Below are 21,630 nucleotides of genomic sequence, written 5' to 3' on the forward strand. Positions count from 1 at the left end.
CTCTTTATTTATTTTATTTATTTATTTAAGGGTTTTTATATACCACGGCTCGTTAGCAAACATCACCTCTTTAGCAAACATCACTCTTGATCTGACTTCTGGAACCTGACGTCTGCCTGTCTCCTCGATTTCTTTCGGACTGACCTTCTGGAATTGACCTCTCTTTGGCTGACTACCTGCGGACAGGCCTTTGGAACTTGACCTCTGCTGCCCTTGACCACGCCTCCTTGATTCTGGCCTTGCTCCTAGCCTTGTCATCACAGACTCTGTTCTGGCCCTCTGTGGCTCCTCCTGCCCTCTGTCCAGACATCAACCACGCTCCTCTATTCTTGGTGGGCACACCTTTGAACTTTCTTTCTGGGAGAACCTCTGAGGCCCAGCTAAGTCCAAGTGGCCTAGGTGCCTATGGGCTCCACCTGGGGGGACCTCAGACTTCCAGTGGTGAAGCTCCAGCTAGCCTCTATCTCCTCTTGTGATCCGCCTCCTGGTGCCAGGTGCCTCCTGGCACCAGGAGGCACCTGGCACCAGGTGGCAGAACCTTGGCCTGGTGCAGGGGAGGAAGTCCAGGGAGCCGTCCTCCCCTGCACCAGGCCAAGGTTCCATCCCCGAGCGCTACAGGTTGCCAAGGCCATGGACTCGGCGGAGTCCCCCGCCTCCAGAGGCCTGCCAGGGCTGGCCGCAACTGTCCAAGAGCATCGACGAGCCTTGGAATCATTGGCTTCTTCAGTTGAAGAACTCCGTTCTCAGTTGCAAGACACAACTCTAGCCAATCTTGTGGGCCTGTCGGCCTCTCTGTTACCCAGAGTATCCTTGGTTCAACCTGTTCCTTATTTTATTTATTTATTTATTTATTTATTTATTTAGAGCTTTTTTTTTATACCGACATTCATGATCCCAATCATATCGGTTTACAAGGAACAATGGTGCAATAACATTAACATCAACATCAACTTGAACAATAGGCGAAAAGTGATAGAAGTTACAATAAAACAGGGGCACTCAAACTGGGAGGAGGAAGAGCCAAAGGTATGGGTAACTCAGAGAAATAATATCTGGTAATATACTCAGGATTAACAATAATCTGACCTCTGGGCTGAATACTAACACAAATCTAAATAAGATCATATACTCAGGACTGTAATAATATCGTATATTCATGACTAAATAGTATCAGGTCTTAGAACTCGGAAATAACTAATATGGAGTCAGAGGCCATGTCAGGGCTGGGGTACATTGACTGGCGGATCATGAAGTTATTGTGGTTGAGGAGGTCATAGCTCAGGGAAGGCTTGTAGAAATAGCCACGTTTTGAGTTTCTTTCTGAATGACAGAATGCACGGTTCTTATCTAAGGTCGGGGGGCATGGCGTTCCAGATGGTTGGTGCCGCTGTCGAGAAGGCTTGATCTTTGGTGGATGAGAGGTGAGTGGATTTAGCTGGGGGTGTGTGTAGCAAGCCCTTGTAGGCTTCTCTAATGGGTCTAGAAGAGGAGTGCAACGTGAGTGGGTAGTGTATATCGATGGGTGTTCTGTTGTATATAGCTTTATGGATGATGGTGAGACACTTGTGTAGAATTCTAAAGTTTACAGGAAGCCAGTGCAAGTTTTTCAGGATGGGTGTGATGTGGTCTCTTCTGTTGGAGTTTGTTAAAATTCTGGTGGCCGAATTTTGTAGCATCTGAAGCGGTTTGGTGGTAGAGGCGGGAAGGCCTAGCAGAATCGAATTACAGTAGTCTAATTTGGAGAATATAATGGCCTGGAGTACCGATCTGAAGTCTTGAAAGTACAGGAGCGGTTTGAGTCTTTTTAGTACCTGAAGTTTGAAGAAGCAGTCTTTGTGTTGGTGATGAACTTTTTAAAATTTAACTGGTTATCAATTATAACTCCGAGGTCTCTTGCTTGGCTGGCCAAGGTGTTGGTGTGGATTGAGTGTGGGTTATCTTTGTGGTTGAGAGATATAAAGAGCATTTCTGTCTTAGACTTGTTAAGAACAAGGTTTAAGGTAGCAAGGAGGTCGTTGATATCTTGGAGACATTTGTCCCAGAACTTCAGTGTTTTTGTGAGGGATTCGGTTATTGGTATCAGGATTTGCATTGAGACCCATACCCCCGCCTTCAAAAAGAAACTTAAAACCTGGCTCTTCCAGCAAGCCTACTCCATCTCACCCCCTATCACATAATTTCCCCCTACAAATGTTTTTCTGATGTTTTTTCTGATATCCTGGTATGAACGCCTTTTTGCCTGCTGATTTGGTACTGTGCACTAACTTGTATATAGTTTCTGTTATAGTTCAATCCCATAGCATATCCCATAGCATTTACTCATTGATGTTTGTATTTCTTGTAAGGGCTCCTCCCAAATATTATTTATATGTGTCCTAGTTTACATGTTATCTGTTATTTGTAAGGGCTCCGCCCAATGGTTTTTTGTTCACTGTAAACCGATGCGATGTGCGAACGGTCATCGGTATAAAAGAAACGTTAAATAAATAAATAAATAAATAAATAAATAAATAAATTTGGACATCGTCGGCGTAAAGATAGTGTTTGAGTTTAAGATTCGTAAGCAGCTGGCAAAGGGGAAGAAGGTATAGGTTGAATAATGTAGGAGACAGAGAGGAGCCCTGTGGCACACCTCTTGTGGTGTTGATGAGCGGAAGATTACTTATTGTATCTTTACTTTGTAGCCTCTATTCGTGAGAAAGGAGTCGAACCATTTGAAGGCCGTACCTTTTATCCCGATGTCTGAAAGTCGTTTAAGGAGAGTGGAGTGATTCACCATGTCGAATGCTGCCGAGATGTCTAGGAGTATTAGAAGGAAGGAGTGACCAGAGTCCATACCCATGATGAGATGATCTGTGAGGGAGATGAGGAGGGATTCGGTGCTTAGTGCTTTGCGAAATCCGTATCGCGATGAGTAGAGAATATTGTTATCTTCCAGGTATTCTGATAATTGGGTGTTGACTATTTTTTCTGTGATCTTTGCCAGAAAAGGAAGATTGGAGATGGGGCAGAAGTTGGGTTCTCTGGGGTCTAGATTTGCTTTCTTGAGAAGGGGTTTGAGGCTGGCTATTTTTAGGACGTCTGGGAAGATTCCTTGGGATAGTGAGCAATTTACGATGTCCGCTAGGTACTTGGAGATGGAGTCTGGCACCGATAGAAGAAGCTTGGTTGGGATTTGGTCGAGTGGGTGTTAAGAGGGTTTCATTTTTTTTATTAGAGATTCAATTTCCAGGGTAGAGGTGAGTTCAAAAAATTCCAGTGAGGGTCCGAAATTTGAGGTGGGGGGGGAGCTGGAGATGTGAGCGGAGGCAGAATTGGAATGCAGGACTGTTAGTAGTTTAGAAATTTTGTTGTGGAAAAAAGTTGCCAGTTCGTTTGCCTTTGCTTGTGCCTGTTCGTCTGGGATGTGTGGGGTAGAGGTTTTTGTGAGCTCTGATACGTAGGAGAATAGAGTCTTAGGGTCAAAGACAAGGTCATGTATTCTGTGACCGTAGAAATCTTTTTTCGCTCGGAGGGTGGCGTTTCTGTAAAGGTGTAAGGTTGATTTGTACGCATTTAATTTTAATATGCTCGGGCATGGGGTCTTACGCCATTTGTTTTCTTTTTGTCTGAGGTTTCGTTTAAGTTCTGAGTTCATCGGAGAACCAAGGTTTTTTCCTAATAGGCGTCTGCTTGATTTTTCTGGCTGCCTGGGGGCATACTTTGTTCGCTATTTAATCTGTGATGCTAAGCCATGAGCGGAATGCCGAGTTGGGGTCAGAGACTTCTAGTTTGTGGAGTTCCTTTGTTAGATGCTCGCTGAGGACCTCTGGGGAGCAGGATCTCCTGTAGTGTATTGTAGACTGAGTGAGTTGTGCTTTGGGGCTTTCCTTGCTTGAGAGGGTGGTGGTGATCAGTGAGTGGTCAGACCATGGGACTGGTGTGCATTCCGGGGGGGTAGAGGGTGAGAAACTTGAGTTGATGAAGACGAGGTCGAGAATATGCCCTGCTTTATGGGTGGGCTTGTTGATGATTTGTGTGAAGCCCATGGCTTTGAGAGAGGTGAGGAATGCTTCGCAGTTAGTAGAGAGCGGGATTGAATCGACATGGAGGTTGAAGTCCCCTAAAATCAAGGCGGGGGCATCTAGGTTGATATGTTTGGCTATGATTTCGATTATGGGGGAGGCATCTGTGTCCAGGAGACCAGGTGGAGCGTAGATAAGGAGGATTTGTAGATGGTCGGATTTAAACGTGAGTCCCCATTGTATCCTTCCCGATACAATGGGGACCCACGCCTCTGTCGAGGCTTCCTCAACCAGTGCTTCATGCAATTTGCACTGCAACCCTCCTTGTTCCTGAAGGAGACTACAAAAGTAACTTTTATCCTCTCCCGCCTAGAAGGCAAAGCTCTTGCATGGGCTTCTCCGTTGTGGGAATGTTCTGACCCATGCTTTCCCAATTGTCTGAGTTCGTCTCTGTCTTCAAGCAGACCTTCGGTGACCCCAGTCGTCAAGCGGTAGCCAGCCATGATCTGCTCCACCTACATCAGGGATCCAAGACCCTCTCCGAGTATACGGCGGAGTTCAGGACCTTAGCTACCAAGCTCGGCTGGCAAGGGGATTGTCTGCAAGCCAACTTCCTAGATGGTCTCTCCAGCGCACTCAAGGATGAACTCACTGACCGTGAGACTCCCACGTCTCTAGAGGATCTAATCTCCCTCGCTGGGAAGATTGATCACAGACTCCGGTTAAGGTGCCTAAAAGTAAAGGCTTCTCGACTTCCTACTCCTTGCCCTATCCGGGCCGAAACACCTTGGCCTAAGATGACGTCGGTACCTCCACCTCTGCGGATGAACCCATGCAGGTTAACCAGGGGAAGATATCTTCTACCGAACGTCTTCGCCGACAGAAGGAAGGTCTCTGCCTTTAATGTAGCAAGTCTTATCAATGTCTTACATTTAACTTGCCAATTTTATGCATTATCCTATTTTCTTCTGTTGGATCCTTCTTCCAATTTTTGAATGAAGATCTTTTGGCTAAAATAGCTTCTTTCGCCTCCCCTTTTAAACATGCCGGTAATCGTTTTGCCTTCTTGCCACCTTTCTTAATGTGTGGAATACATCTGGACTGTGCTTCTAGGATGGTATTTTTTGACAATGACCACGCCTCTTGCACACTTTTTACTTTTGTAGCTGCTCCTTTCAGTTTTTTTCTAACTATTTTTCTCATTTTATCAGTTTCCCTTTTTGAAAGTTTAGCATGAGAGCCGTGGATTTGCTTACTGTCCCCCTTCTAGTCATTAATTCAAATTTGATCATATTATGATCACTATTGCCAAGCGGCCCCACCACCGTTACCTCTCTCACCGAATCCTGTGCTCCACTGATCTGAAATTGCTCCCTCTCTCATTCAATTAAGCTATGCAGGTGTGGTCAACTACAGTTCTAGAGAGTTTTCAAGATAGCCACAATGAACATGCATGGAAGAGATCTGCAAACAATGGAGGCAGTGCATTCAAATAAATCTTATGCGTAGTCCGTGTGGATATCCTGAAAGCTAGGCCTGTTAGTGCCTCTTGAAGAGCAGAATTGGCTACTCCTATAGGATAATTCAAAAGGTGAAGGACACTTATCTTTCACATTCTTACTATCAGTACAATGAACAATTTACTGCAGCAAATATTACAGCCAGTAAAGTTCTCTTTACTTTCCCACCAAACTACCCATTCTAAACTAAATGCTCCTCCTGGTAGATATCTGCACCTCAGGAAGAATCCCTGAATTCATGAAGCTAGCAAGCTGGTTTTGTCAACTGCTAATCAAGAGACCACAAATGTTCAAAAGTCCCAAACTATGGGTCATGACTCAAAGCGTCAACACAACTTCAACTGAGATCACAAGTGCCTTAAATCAGGGGTCCCCAACCACCGGTCCGCGGACCGGGACTGGGCCTTGGGAGTTTTTTGCCGGTCCGCGGCGCCGCTAAGCACCGGCAGGTGTGTCGCGCGCTCCCAGTCTCTCCCGCTGCCGTTGCCGCCAGGCTGTCAGCACGTTCAAGCCCAGTGGGAATGGCAGCGGTGCTAGAAGAAGCTGTGGCACCCACGGCTGGCCTTTTCTTCTTCCCGTGCCTGCCCCCCCCCTCCCGTGACCCAGAACAGGAAGTGATACACGGAGCAGTGCGCGGGAAGGAGAAAGAGCCGTGCCGCGTGATAAAGTAGCAGCGGCGGCTGCAGTGTCGGTCCCCGAGCAATTGAAGCAGCCGGTAATCGAGACAGCAGCATGAGCCTCCCGCGGCCGATGGGATTCTTCTTTCTTGATCTGCGGGGGCTGCTGCAGCTCCCATTTGTGCTCCGGGGGGGGGAGAAGAGGAAGTGAGTGAGAGAAAGAGAGAGAAGCAGCCAGCCAGCCTGTGTGTGATTGACTGGTCAGAGAGCTGATGTGTGTGTGTATGTGAGAGACAATGAAAGTGACTACTCAAGGAGATGACTGTTGTGTATGTGAGAGTGTGAGACATTAGTCAGGGAGGTGACTGATGTGTGTGTGAGAGAGAGAGAAAAAGCATGGAAGTGAGAAGTCTGGGTATGTGGGAAAGCATGGGCATAAGAAGCCTGGTGTTGTGGGGGTGAAAGAAAGCATGGGAGTGAGAAACCTGGGTGAGTGTGCATGCATGAGAGAGAGAGACTGCTTGGTAAGGTGACGGTGTGTGGGAGAGAAAAAGACTGGTGTGTATGAATGTGAGAGAATGTGATTCAGGGAATGAGAAACCTGTGCACGTGGAGAGTGAGCATGGAAATGAGAGAGACTGGTGTGTGTGTAACAGAGAGAAAGTGATTATGGGAATGAGAAGCCTGTGCATGTAAAGAGAGTGAGCATGAGAGTGAGAAACCTGGCTGTGTGTGAGACACATCATGGGAGGGAGAAGCCTGTATATCTGAAAGAGAACATGGGAGTGAGATGCTGGTGAGTGTGTGTGTGTGTGTGAGAGAGAGAGAAAGAAAGTGATTATGGGAATGAGAAGCCTGTGCATGTGGAGAGAACAAGCATGGGAGTGAGAGACTGGTGAGTGAGTGTGTGTGTGTGTGTGTGTGTGTGAGAGAGAGAGAGAGACAGAGAAAGTGATTATGAGAGTGAGAAGCCCATATATGTAAGTAGAACACGGGAGAGGGAAGCCTGTGTGTGTTGTGCGTATGGCATGAGAGAAACTGTTCAGGAAGGTGACTGGTGTGTGTGTGCCAAAGACTGTTTGGGAGATGATTGGTGTGTGAGAGTCAGAAACTGGTCATGGGGGCATGACTGGTATGGTGTGTGTGAGAGAGACATGGGCACTAAGGAAGAGGACCATAAGTATAGAGCTTAGCTTCTACTGCTGCTTCTGGTGTGTGCCACGGCCTGCAGGGAAGGGGAGTAGGAGAGCTGCTGGAGGGGGTAAGTAAAGGTGGCTTTTTAAGTTTATTTTTCTTGACTGCCATTTTAATTGTGTGATGTCTGCTTTTTTGAAATATTTTATTGGTGTTTGGAGAATGTTTAATAGTTTTTATGAGTTTTTAATTGTTGGATGTTATTCTGTTCATAGCTGTTTTGAAACATTTATTCTGCTTATTAGTATAGCTTTACAATTATTTCTGTGTGGGGATCTATAGCTGCTTGTTAGTTCTGTTTTCCTAATAAGAGGTGTATTGGTTTTTAGGACCTGATTTAATATTTGTAGTGTTGCCTTTTCATAGATAGAGTTGCTCCTGTTTGAGTGTATTCCATAATACAGGTGTAACTGTGTGCAGATTAGTTTATGTGCATTACTACAGATCCTGGGAGTATGTTAGGTCGGTTCTGTGTCTGTTACCGAGATGAGATATTTTGCTAGCATGTAAGCGTTTGTATCGGTCTTATTTGTTGTGTTTTCTCAAGAGGACATGCATTGGTGGTAAACTGCTGTCTTTTCATAAGTAGGGCTATTGAGCCTGGAAGTAGAAGGAGTTTGAGTTGATGTTACTGAGATGTCACCAGAACCAGAATATCTTTTTTGTAGGGTGAGTTGTATGGGGAATGTCATAATTCTGCTTTACATCCATTATTGTGGGTCAGGGGGGTTCCCATGGATACAAACTGTACTTTACATCTAGCCCCGTGACGATCATGGGTCAGTGTGCCATGCATGTGAGAACCTATGGTGAGTTGAGTCACATTCACATTATAAATGTCATAATTAAATGATAAGTGTGCACTAAAAATCCAACCCCTACCCCACCCCCACCCCGCCGGGCCATGGAAAAATGGTCTTGCTTGAAGCCGGTCCCTGGTGCAAAAAAGGTTGGGGACCACTGCCTTAAATAACAGCACTCTTCAGGCATCAGCATATCTGTTTTCACAGGCCTTTGGCTCCCTCCCTATTGCTTGCTAGGCATTTTTCATGACCACTGCTGGATGTTCACTATACTCTTTTTGATAATAGGTTACTAGACTATAGATTTTTCATACTTTTTATTTGTATTTTAATTTAACATTATGGTTTATGTTTTTATTTTATTTTTATCTATGTATGTTGACAGCTGTAAACCATTTTAACCAATACTTGTAAAAGCGGTATATAAACCCTTTCAAATAAATAAAGTCGTGGTATTAGTAACCTAAGTCAGCATGGGGCCTGCAGTGGCACTGCCATTGCATGGGTTTCTTTAGTAACAGGAAACCTACTAACTAGATTATTTTGTCTGAATAACAGCACTAAGAATGCAACCAAAACATCAGGATCCTGCTCAGAAAGTGGGAACTACAGACTGGAAAATGAATAGCCAATCAGGAGATCTTGTGAATGGTTCAGATAATGGAAACTCGGAGACTAAAGATACTACAAAGCAGAATGGTAACTTTTTTACTATTATTTATGAAACATGATCATCCAATCCTACTGTTTATTTTGTAGATTGAATATGCTGTGATCTATTAAATGTGCACTAAAATTAACTCACAGTCTGGTTAATATGCCGGCATAAGCTAAACAAGTACATAACATGCTAATAGTTTGCTAATGACTAATTAGGTTATCTACCAAGGTCAGCAAAGCAGAAGCTAAATTTTAAAATGCTCTTTTGTCATTTTAAAATCAGTTTCTGTTAGGGACCAATAGTAAACAGCTAGTACGCTGATCCAGTGGGCTAGCAGTTGACTACTGGGGGAGTCTGTGTCCTTAGCTTTCTCACTATCCCCCACAAAAATACTTGTAAAATGAGTGTCTTGATACTCTCTTCCATACATCAAATCAACATTAAGAGACACTACACAATCATCATAAAGATTCCCACATCACTTGATCCCCATTCCATCCACTCTGTCAACATTAAGCCCTTCTCCACCCACCCATTCAACTAAAAGAGCCCATGTATCTTGATTACGCCTCCCACCTGCTTGATTAAAAAACAAATCCTCCCCCCACCTACTCAGTTTAAAAGAACTTCTGATCCCCATCCCACTTTCTCAATATATAAGAAAATAATTCTAGAACTACATGGCAACTTGAGTATGTTTTATGATTCCATGACCTGCATATTTTTATTTATTTATTTATTTCAGATTTTTATATACCGGCATTCGAGACAGAAGTCACATCGTGCTGGTTCACATAAAACAGGGGTGCATAGTAAACATAACTATAACAATGGTGTTGAAAAGGCAGTTACATATAACAGGGTAATAAGAACTTGGCTGAGAAGGAAGAGAAAGGAAAGGTTATTAAATTCACACAGGTAAACGATAGAAGATAAGGATGACCATGGTGTATTTGGAGATTAGTTAACCGAGTTGGAGATTAGTTAACCATGTTGGAGATTAGTTAACCATGGTATAGTTGGAGATAAGGGGTGGCTTGGAGGTGTTCTATCAATTGGCGTCCGGGAAAGCTTGTGTGTGTGTATGTATGTTACAAAAACTTCTTAGGGTGTGTGGGGAACAGTGGGTGGGGTGATAGGGAGTGGAAGTTGTCTGTGTGAATGGTATGTGTGAGGTGGAAGAGGGAGAGCTGCACCTTCTCTGGTGTTTCCCAGGCCCTGCTATTAGTTTCTCATCTTTGGCTGGCAGGACCTGTTGACCCTTGCCAACTGAATGCTATGGTTCTTGGTGGCTCCTTCTCTTATTTGGATAGCAGGACTCAAGGAGCCCCCTCTAGTAATCCTGTTGCTTCCAGCTGCCAGCAGCAATTCCTCATCTTTAGCTCACAGGGCTTGGGGAACCCCAGTAGTCCTATAAATACTTATGTTTTCAGTTTGTCTGTGTCTGCCTGCTGCTACCCCTCATCTGTAATGTCAGTGTCCTAGATGGAAAAAACAAAAGCACTTTTCCCTGTATGTACCTGGATCAGTCCAGATCCTGGGTTATGTCACCAATCCAGCAGAGGGAGGCAGAGAAAACATTCTAATGACTCTGACGTATACCTTGGAGCACCATCTGCAGTCACTCAGTATTTCTCTGTCTCCCAGCAGAGGTGGACGTCCCTAACCCCTGCAGTCTGTGGTAGTTTGTTATTTTTTAGTCAGGTAGTTTAGGAGTTAATTTTTTTGCAGGCTTTCTTTTTCTTTTGAAGAAAGCCTGTTCTTTTCATTTAAGTTATTTTAAAAAAAGGTTTTATTTTTTCTTCACAGCCGTTTCACTGCCTCCCGGGAGGTTGCCAAGTCCTGGGAGGACTATCCCTCCTGGTTTTTGAGGCTGCCGGAGTTGGGGAGGTTTTGAACCCAGCAACCACTCCTGGCAGGGGTGATACCGGGGGGCCCGCCTCACTCACCCTACTTGGAGCAGCTCCTGGAGGCCGCGGCGTTTCGGTCAGGTAAAAAATAAAAATAATTCTTCACAGCTGAATCGTTGTTTACTTACCTTTTGGTGTTCGGTGGGCCTGTGCCTTTGTTTTTTGCCGGGGTTTCTTTTAGTTTTTTAGTTTATTTCATACTTTTTATTTCGCGCCATTTTTTCTTTATAATGCCGCGAGGCGCGGCCTGCCGCGCTTCTGGAGATGCGCATGTCTCTCTAGGGAGAGTCTCTGTTCATCCTGTCTCCCTGGGGGGGAAGGCTCATCAAGTTTGCTGATAAAAAAAAAAAAAAAAAGGGACTCGACCACTTCGCGCAGCCCAAAAACCTTAGCCCAGCTGCTCTCCTGTCCCAGCCTCTTTTCGCTGCAGTGCGGGAACTGAGGCACTCCTGTCTACTCTGAGGGTTGCGACACAACAAGCTATTCAGGGTGCTTCTGACCCGCCTTCGCTGTCGCCGCAGCTGGCGGTCCCTGGGGGGGACAAGCTGCGCGAAACAGGGCCATATTTATCGGCTGAAAGCCTGGAGGAGATTTCAGATTCTTCTTCTGCCTTTTCAGGGGATTTTCTTCGCAAAGCTTACAAATCTAAGAAATTTCATAAGAGACATAAGAGTCTCTCATCTGGATAGAGGTTAAAGCCATGTTCCTCAAAAAGGGCTAGTCCCATGGATTTGGGAGTGGGGTCAGCTCCGAAGCATCCCCTTCGTCAGGGTCCGGATCAGGCAATTTTTTCTTTTTCAGATGATTCTGAGCATGGCTCTTTACCTATCCCGGACAAGTCCTTGCCGGAGGGGGATTTAAATGAAGACCCTGCTTTGAGTATTAGTTCAGACCCTCATGTTGTGGATGGGGATGACCCCAAAATAGTCCACCTGTTTAGAAGAGAGGAACTTAGTCCCTTAATTCCAGCTATTTTACTGGAATTGGGTCTCGAGGTTCCAGTAAAGGATTCTCGGATGGGTGACGTTGGCCCAGCGTTGCTTGGCCTTAGAGGTCCCACGACATCATTTCCATTTCATCTTTCTCTCACTGACCTTATGTACCGGGAGTGGGATACTCCTGAGTTGGGGCTTAAGGTAGCACAAGCCATGGAAAAATTGTATCCATTACAGAGGAAGCTTTGGAAATTTTAAAATTTCCTAAGGTGGATGCTGCTGTTTCAGCCGTCACTAAGAAAACAACTATTCCAGTAACTGGGGCTACGGCTCTTAAAGATCTCCAAGATCGAAAGCTGGAGGTTCAGCTTAAGCGAATGTTTGAGGTTTCTGCTCTTGGTGTGCGGGTGGCCGGCCATGTGTAGTAGCTTGGCTTTGCGAGCTGGACTAAGATGGGTCCAGCCTTTACAAAACAATTCTTCCCTCTCTGAAGAAGAAGTTGCTCAGGCTGGTAGACTGGAAGCTACAGTTGCTTATAGTGCAGATGCTTTATATGATCTCATTAGGACCTCGGCTCGCTCTATCGTTGCTTCTGTATCGGCTCGCAGACTTCTCTGGTTGAGGAATTGGTCTGCAGACGCATCCTCCAAAGCTCAATTAGGGGCTTTACCCTTTAAGGGAAAATTATTATTTGGTAAGGAATTGGAAGATTTAATTTTGTCCCGAAGGGAAAATAAGATTCACAAATTGCCAGAGGACCGTCCTAGGCCTAGAAGCTCTTTTTCATCTCGCTCTCGTTTTCGGTCTAACAGAAGATTTCGTTCTTCTCGTCCGTCGGCTCCTCCAGCTAAACAGTTTTCAGGTATACAACAGAATTGGTCTCAGTCCTTTCGTGGCCGCCGCTTTGGTAGACCTGGAACTTCCCAAGTCTCAGGAGGCACAAAGTCTGTCCAATGAGATAAGGCTGGTCCTTTCTCCGGTTCCCGTCATAGGGGGCAGGTTGTCTCTGTTTTACGGAGAATGGGCCAGATGTACGTCGGATCAATGGGTTCTATCAGTGATAAATCAAGGTTACGCTTTAGATTTTGTTTGGCGACTTCACCACCTGTTCCTAATTTCACCGTGTTCTTCCCTACAAAAGCGTCTCATAATCCAAGACTCACTACATGGTTTAAGCGACCTAGGAGCTTTAGTTCCAGTTCCAACATCAGAACATTGGAAAGGTCGTTATTCAATTTTCTTCGTCGTTCCCAAAAAGGAAGGAACCTTTCATCCAATTCTCGATCTCAAGAGGGTCAACCGTTGTCTAAGGATTCCAAAGTTCCGGATGGAGACTCTTTGATCTGTCATAGCTTCGGTTCACAGAGGAGAATTTCTAGCATCTCTCGACCTCACCGAAGCTTATCTTCATATCTGCATTCGATCCGATCATCAGTTTCTCAGGTTTTGCATTCTAGGGCAACATTATCAATTCAGGGCTCTCCCGTTCGGATTAGCCACAGCTCCCAGAACATTTACCAAAATAATGGTTGCGGTGGCCGCTCAATTCAGGAAGAAGGGCCTGTTGGTACTTCCGTACCTGGACGACTGGATGATTCGAGCGAAGTCGGAATCTCTTTGTTATTATACAATCAACAGGGTAATCAGCCTTTTGCAGTCTCTAGGCAAACGAAGACAAGAGTCACCTATTACCTTCCCAATCTCTGGAGTTTTTGGGTGCATGGTTCGACACTCGTCAAGGGATAGTGTTCCTTAAGAACATAAGAACATGCCATACTGGGTCAGACCAAGGGTCCATCAAGCCCAGCATCCTGTTTCCAACAGTGGCCAATCCAGGCCATAAGAACCTGGCAAGTACCCAAAAACTAAGTCTATTCCATGTTACCATTGCTAATGTCAGTGGCTATTCTCTAAGTGAACTTAATAGCAGGTAATGGACTTCTCCTCCAAGAACTTATCCAATCCTTTTTTAAACACAGCTATACTAACTGCACTGACCACATCCTCTGGTAACAAATTCCAGAGTTTAATTGTGCGTTGAGTAAAAAAGAACTTTCTCCGATTAGTTTTAAATGTGCCCCATGCTAACTTCATGGAGTGCCCCCTAGTCTTTCTACTATCCGAAAGAGTAAATAACCGATTCACATCTACCCGTTCTAGACCTCTCATGATTTTAAACACCTCTATCATATCCCCCCTCAGTCGTCTCTTCTCCAAGCTGAAAAGTCCTAACCTCTTTAGTCTTTCCTCGTAGGGAAGTTGTTCCATTCCCCTTATCATTTTGTAAGCCCTTCTCTGTACCTTCTCCGTCGCAATTATATCTTTTTTGAGATGCGGCGACCAGAATTGTACACAGTATTCAAGGTGCGGTCTCACCATGGAGCGATACAGAGGCATTATGACATTTTCCGTTTTATTCACCATTCCCTTTCTAATAATTCCCAACATTCTGTTTGCTTTTTTGACTGCCGCAGCACACTGAACCGACGATTTCAATGTGTTATCCACTATGACACCTAGATCTCTTTCTTGGGTTGTAGCACCTAATATGGAACCCAACATTGTGTAATTATAGCATGGGTTATTTTTCCCTATATGCATCACCTTGCACTTATCCACATTAAATTTCATCTGCCATTTGGATGCCCAATGTTCCAGTGTCACAAGATCTTCCTGCAATTTATCACAATCTGCTTGTGATTTAACTACTCTGAACAATTTTGTGTCATCTGCAAATTTGATTATCTCACTCGTCATATTTCTTTCCAGATCATTTATAAATATATTGAAAAGTAAGGGTCCCAATACAGATCCCTGAGGTACTCCACTGCCCCTTCCACTGAGAAAATTGTCCATTTAATCCTACTATCTGTTTCCTTTTTTTATCCAGTTTGCAATCCACGAAAGGACATCGCCACCTATCCTATGACTTTTTACTTTTCCTAGAAGCCTCTCATGAGAAACTTTGTCAAATGCCTTCTGAAAATCCAAGTATACTACATCTACCGGTTCACCTTTATCCACATGTTTATTAACTCCTTCAAAAAAGTGAAGCAGATTTGTGAGGCAAGACTTGCCTTGGGTAAAGCCATGCTGACTTTGTTCCATTAAACCATGTTTTTCTATATGTTCTGTGATTTTGATGTTTAGAACACTTTCCACTATTTTTCCTGGCACTGAAGTCAGGCTAACCGGTCTGTAATTTCCCAGATCGCCCCTGGAGCCCTTTTAAAATATTGGGGTTACATTTGCTATCTTCCAGTCTTCAGGTACAATGGATGATTTTAATGATAGGTTACAAATTTTTACTAATAGGTCTGAAATTTCATTTTTTAGTTCCTTCAGAACTCTGGGGTGTATACCATCTAGTCCAAGTGATTTAGTACTCTTCAGTTTGTCAGTCAGGTCTACCACATCTTCTAGGTTCACCGTGATTTGAATCAGTCCATCTGAATCATTACCCATGAAAACCTTCTCCAGTACGAGTATCTCCCCAACATCCTCTTCAGTAAACACCGAAGCAATGAAATCATTTAATATTTCCGCGATGGCCTTATCTTCTCTAAGTGCCCCTTTAACCCCTCGATCATCTAACGGTCCAACTGACTCCCTCACAGGCTTTCTGCTTCGGACAATTTTTAAAAAGTTTTTACTGTGAGTTTTTGCCTCTACGGCCAACTTCTTTTCAAATTCTCTTTTAACCTGTCTTATCAATGTCTTACATTAAACTTGCCAACGTTTATGCATTATCCTATTTTCTTCTGTTGGATCCTTCTTCCAGTTTTTGAATGAAGATCTTTTGGCTAAAATAGCTTCTTTCACCTCTCCTTTTAACCATGCCGGTAATCGTTTTGTCTTCTTTTCACCTTAATGTGTGGAATACATCTGGACTGTGCTTCTAGAATGGTATTTTTTAACAATGACCACGCCTCTTGCACACTTTTTACTTTTATAGCTGCTCCTTTCAGTTTTTTTCTAACAATTTTTCTCATTTTATCAAAGTTTTCCTTTTGAACGTTTAGCACGAGAGCCGTGGATTTGCATATTTTTCCTCTTCCTGTCATTAATTCAAATTTGATCATATTCTGATCACTATTGCCAAGCGGCCCCACCACCGTTACCTCTCTCACCAAATCCTGTGCTCCACTGAGAATTAGATCTAAAATTGCTCCCTCTCTTGGCGGTTCCTGAACCAATTGCTCCATAAAACTATCATTTATTCCATCCAGGAACATTATCTCTCTAGCGTGTCCCAATGATACATTTACCCAGTCAATATTGGGGTAATTGAAGTCTAAAAAATTATATTAAGGAGAGTCAACACAGTAACCCGATAGGAAAACTGTAAAAAGAGGGAAACTGATCTTTAATTCAAAATATTGCCTATAGTGACGGTGTCATCAAGCCAGACATTGTGATTCAAACCCAAATCCAACCGGACTTCTAATCATTCACCATCACTTTAAGAACTCTTTAATTATTTTTATATGAAAACTATTTTTATAAAATAAAAATGTATTCAGGTGAAATAAGTAGGAGTTCTGTTTTGGCTGCGTTGAGTACCAGGTTAAGGTTGGAGAGGAGGAGATTGATGGCTTGAAGGCAGTTGTCCCAGAAATTAAGAGTTTTTGTAAGGGATTCGGTTATAGGTATTAGAATTTGAACATCGTCTGTGTAGAGATAATGTTTCAGCCCTAGATCTGTTAGTCTCATGCAGGATGTTTATCCTGTTGGACTCTATGCCATCCCGGACATAAAGCGCCACACAGCCTCCCGGGTGCTCCTCTCTGTCATTGCGATATAATTTGTACCCCAGTATAGCACTGTCCCATTGGTTGTCCTCCTTCTACCATGTCTCTGAGATTTATTTATTTATTTAACATTTTTATATACCAATTTCCATTTGTACATCGTACCGGTTTACAGATAACAGGTGGAAGGCCAATATATGGAGGCACAACCTTTACATGGAACGCATAAAACAATAATAAACATATCTTTTCAATGAAACACAAATAACATGTACAGTAAACTTTGATTAGTTGTTTAGATATTAGATAGCATAACAGTTGAGAGTCAAAAATAAATATAATATATCTAGATATATTTACACAGTAGTTATTGAAGTAGCATAGAGAGTGATAAAGTACTGTGATGAGGAGAATTAGAATTATTGAGGTTTGGAAAGAGTAAAACAAGGGTTGAGAAAGGGGGGTAGTAAAGGAAGGGGGAGGGGAGAAAGTTAGGGGAGGTTGAAGGAGGAAGGGGCAGGGTGTGGGTGTGAAAAGGAGCAGGTCAGCTTAGGTTTAGTTCACTCTAGGTGAGGAATAGGGGGAACATTAGGATGTTAAAGGATGGAGTAAGAGGTAGGATATGGTTGAGGAGTGTTTAGGTGAAGGCCTGCTGGAACAGCCAGGTTTTTAGTTTTTTTTTTTAATTTAGGCGTGGAGGTTTCTGTACGGAGGTCGTGAGGCATGGAGTTCCAAAGGGAAGGGCCAGCTAATGAGAAAGCTCTTTTAGTGGTGGAGGCTAGTTTAGTGGATTTGTGGGAAGGAAGGTGTAGCGTGCATTGATGGATCGAACGGGTTGGTCTAGTAGAGGTGTGGAGTAGGAGAGGGGGATTAAGCCAGTGAGTGTATTCATTTACTAAGGATTTGTGAATGAGAAATAGGGCTTTGTACTGTATTCTGATGCCAATTAAGTCTGTCATAATTCACTGCTATGCATTCTAGTTCTCCCATCTTACTTCTTAGACTTCTGGCATTAGCATACAAACATTTCAAAGTTTGTTTTTTTTGTTTGTATTTTCATTCTGCTTTTTAATTGATAGGGATAAGTTAGAATTTTTTAGCTCAGGTGAGTTTTTAGTTACAGGCACTTGGACTACTTTTCTTATTATTGGAACCTCACTGTCGGGATGCCCTAATTCTAATGCATCATTAGTATCTTTTGAAGATACCTCTCTCCAAACCATGCGCTGCTGAGTGACTGTCGGCTTTCCCCTTTGTTCTAGTTTAAAAGCTGCTCTCTATCTCCTTTTTAAAGGTTAGCGCCAGCAGTCTGGTTCCACTTGTGATGTCACCCATCAAAATATCAGATAAGTCGGGGTGTTGAATGAGCTTAGTCTTTAAGCCTTCAGAGACTGCCTATCATGCCTATCTAGGTTGCTTTACAAGCGCTTTAACATATCCATCTATACCCTTTGTTGGGATCATCACAAGTTTGCCGGGAGTGTTATATTGAAACATATGATCGTTAGAGTGATTTCATTCACCATCATCAGCAAAATATTTTTTATATATACACAAAAAAAATTTTTTGAAAAATTTGCCACTCTGTGTTTTCACATGTTTATGGTTCACACTGGATGGAGGAGGTTCGTTTATGATTATAATCACAATCATATCACCCCGGTGGGGATTCATGATATTTGTATATGAAACGTTCCTCTCTTTCCACAAAATTTTTTTTTGATAACACACATTAATTAACATTTGTGAATTATTGTACTCGTTTTGAGAATTGGAATTCATATAGTGATGTGATAGGTCGATTATGAAGGATTTGATTTGTGGTTTTTCATTGGCATTGTAGAAATCCTTCTTAAATCAATTTGGTGCTCATTGATAGCATTGACCTATTCAAATCAAACACACAACCTTAACACTTCAGTTAGTCAGCCAGAAGTGACTCACTGCTCTCTTGATTATCAGATGTTGGAACCTAATCAAACCAAATCACACTACCTCAACACCTTTCCAAGGTGAGTAACTGAACTGAACTTTTCAACCTTTTCACTTAGGTATACACTGCTCCTAGCTTATTTCTAGCTTTTGGCTACCTTTATTTATTTTTTTTAACACAAACACTCAGTTCTGCTTACTAGTTGCCTTACAGATTTTAAAAATAAACACACTAACTACTGCTTACTAGCTGCCTTACTGACTGACCATTTAAAAATACAAACAGTCTAACTTGTTTATTCGCTGCCTTACTGACTATTAAAAGCACAAACACACAAACACATTAAATAATATTCCCAAATAGTTAACTTTGCCCCAATACTTTTGAAAAAGACAATGTCCCAAGCAAAAACTTACTGATTCCTTTCAGCCAGCAGCAAAGGTGATCTTCTCCTCTCAGTGCTCCCACTGGATAAGCAATCAAAGCATAGAGTTTGCATTAAAGAATATATAAACAAAATGCTTTCCTCACAATTTCCAATGTGATGAGTTTTGGAAATCCGGGACGAAGCATTGGGAAATCAGCAACAGCTCATTGGTCCCTTCATTAGCCACTGATAATGTCCTTCATGGGTCACTTCATTAACACTAGTAATGTTCCAAAGCTTTTCCTCCGAGCTGTTGGTTCTCTGATTTTTAACATTTTGTTTCATGTTGCTCTTTTTAACATCTTCTGACCTTTGTCCTAGGTCTTTCTCCGGACCACTCCGCATGTGCTCGTTGAGGCCCCAACTGTCCGTTATCACATCAGCAACAAACAGATAGGTGTGCCTGAGAGGCTAAGTCCTGTTTTCCTCAAGATATCTACACAGTTAACATTCTGAGTTATTGCTCTTTCAATATATCTGATCTCAAGACTTTTTTTTTTTTATAAGCAGGCTAAGAAAAATAGCATATTGTTTCTCAGAACTTATAGGCCTTATATCAAATAATTACACTAATAATATCAGTGATTCTCTGCTCCATTACTTCTAACGCGGTACAATATTTTTTTTATTTACAATACTCTTCGGTATTTTTTTTATTTACAATACTCTTCGGTAAGCTAACTTCCTGCTTAAAATGCACACAGCACATGGCCAGCAACAGGACATCCCTGTGGTGGCATTGGTGTCTTCTAACATACTTCAGAGCCCCGTTAGAAGCATACAGCTACAAGGGTGCAGAGAGCAAGTCAGTACCTGGGACTCTGGATACACAGCAGAGGTTTCAGGAGCAGTGCAAATACAGATGGTACATGGTCGGCCTTCGGGAGCCCACACTTGAATCAGGATATGGAGGGCAAGGTCGTGCCATTGGCCACGCAGCATTCATGAACTTCGATAACACAGCATGGCAGCAAAGAGCGGCTTGGGTTCTCAGTGCACCTGGCTCAGTTGCTGGATGGGGCCCTGCCAATTGACCCCACAGTGGAGCAAAGCAGTGGGGTTTCCCATCATCCGGCACTTTTGTGGTCCATATCCATACCCCCCCCTATGTGGGCACTGGCCAGCTCCCATCCCCGAAACCAGCATGTCACACAGCCAAGGGCAGCCAGCACTGGGCAAGCAGAAGGCGGCACCGCGCCAGGAGTCCAGGAGGTCCTAGGGCATCCACCGATGATAGGCGTGTCACAAGTCAGAATGGTCACCCAAAAGGATCCAGGAACACAGCTTAATCCATAAGATTCCGGATGTAGTTGCAGCACCTAGCAGCACAGGCCTAGCCAGCCCAGAACAGTGAAGTCATCGAGGGTAAGTCAAGGAGGGATGCCGGAGTTAGCATGTGTGCTGATGGCTAGAAGATGGCATGCGATAAAAAAATTAAGCCCAAGTGCAAGCGTAGGATCAGCTCTTGCACAAGTGGTAGCATCTCGGAGTCATCCGATTTGGACTCAACAGCAGATCATAGCCCTCAGCCCCCGGCAACTGGAGCCGACGAGGCATCCAGAGGAGGACCTCTAGTGCTCACCACTTTAACCAAATTGTAGAAGAGCATTCCCAGATTCCTTTGCAGGAAGATTAGAGAGCGATCTTATATTAACATATTTCAAATCATGGAGGGAAGATGTCTGAGGGGCACAAGGAAGAAGGCAAAGGATTAGGGTGCAGCACACAGTGCTGACAGAAGAGTCCCTAGGAATATCATCAATTGAACCTGCTCCTTCCTGCAAATGATAAGTGTTGTTGGGCATGATGACTCCCTCAGTATGGCTCCATACTAAGTTATGCAGATAATATCCTTGAGGCCTCAAGGAACATGATGGCTGGGTGTGACTGAATTATGATGAGATATTCCGGGACAAGATGGAAGAAAATCGTTCATGTCCTGGGGAAGGCAAGATGACAGCCTGTGGTTGAAGGGAAAGGGAGATAGGTACCAGCAATTTGGCAAAGCACTGTCACCCATTGACCTGTCAGCTATGATCCCTTGGCTGGACCGGTACCCCAAGTGCAGAGAAGTACAATGGATTGTCCAAGATTTCCGCAAAGGATTTCACATTCCATTTCAGGGTCACCTGGAGGGGACAACTACCTCCAATGCTATATCCGTGGTGCGGACCCAAAAAACAGCAAGGCAGGAAATCTAATAAAGCCGTGAGGAAACAACAAAGAAGTAGATGCCCAATTGGGCAATTTTAACTAACATTTCCTAGCGTGTAGCCAAATGCACTCAGAACAAGTGGGTATAGTGTGCTCGTGCTAGCAGTTGGAGACGGATCTGACGTTAGCACGGGTACATATACCCCCACAGGAAGTGAGGCAATTCAGTAATTTCCATCTCCAAAGCAGTTTGGAGAGCCTGCACGATCGCTGAGCGTGTTTTCCAATACTACTTTCTATTTTCTACTTTCTATATTCTACTTACTAAACTTCTACAGGAACATCGAGCCCCACACTCCTGCGGTGATACCCTCGGGTCCCTCCCCCAGTTGAGTTTCCCGGGGTGATTTCTGCGATCCCTCTGAGGTCTAGGCCTCGGTCCGGTGGCCGAATCGCGGCAGGGATCTAGCCCCCGAGCGAGAAGGGCTTGGGTCGGGCTGAGAGGCGCCTCGGTCCCGGCGTGGACCTAGAGGCAGCGGGTGCATTTCCTCAAGCGCGGCGGTGAAGGTATTTCCCCTCTCCCCCCGCAGCTGGAGACCGCCCTGGTTCCAGCCGGGAAGCACCGAGGATCAGGTAAGGCGTACATCTCTTACTTTTGGTCTCCGAGGTACGAGGATCGGCGGCTTTGCCTGTATGTGGCACGCCGTGGAGGTCGCCATTT

At 44.0% G+C, this 21,630-nt stretch overlaps 1 protein-coding gene across 3 annotated transcripts in view; it reads left to right on the forward strand.

Moving 5' to 3' along the window:
- Positions 1-21,630, forward strand: part of DNAAF1 (dynein axonemal assembly factor 1) — a 288,119-nt gene that overhangs the window by 19,190 nt on the left and 247,299 nt on the right. For all 3 annotated transcript variants that reach the window (XM_029608670.1, XM_029608669.1, XM_029608671.1), the window contains exon 2: positions 8,697-8,837. In XM_029608670.1, coding sequence (XP_029464530.1) covers positions 8,697-8,837 — 141 coding nt within the window. The remainder of the gene's footprint in view (positions 1-8,696; positions 8,838-21,630) is intronic.

This window comes from Rhinatrema bivittatum, chromosome 7, assembly GCF_901001135.1.
Source record: "Rhinatrema bivittatum chromosome 7, aRhiBiv1.1, whole genome shotgun sequence".
Classification (NCBI taxonomy): domain Eukaryota; kingdom Metazoa; phylum Chordata; class Amphibia; order Gymnophiona; family Rhinatrematidae; genus Rhinatrema; species Rhinatrema bivittatum.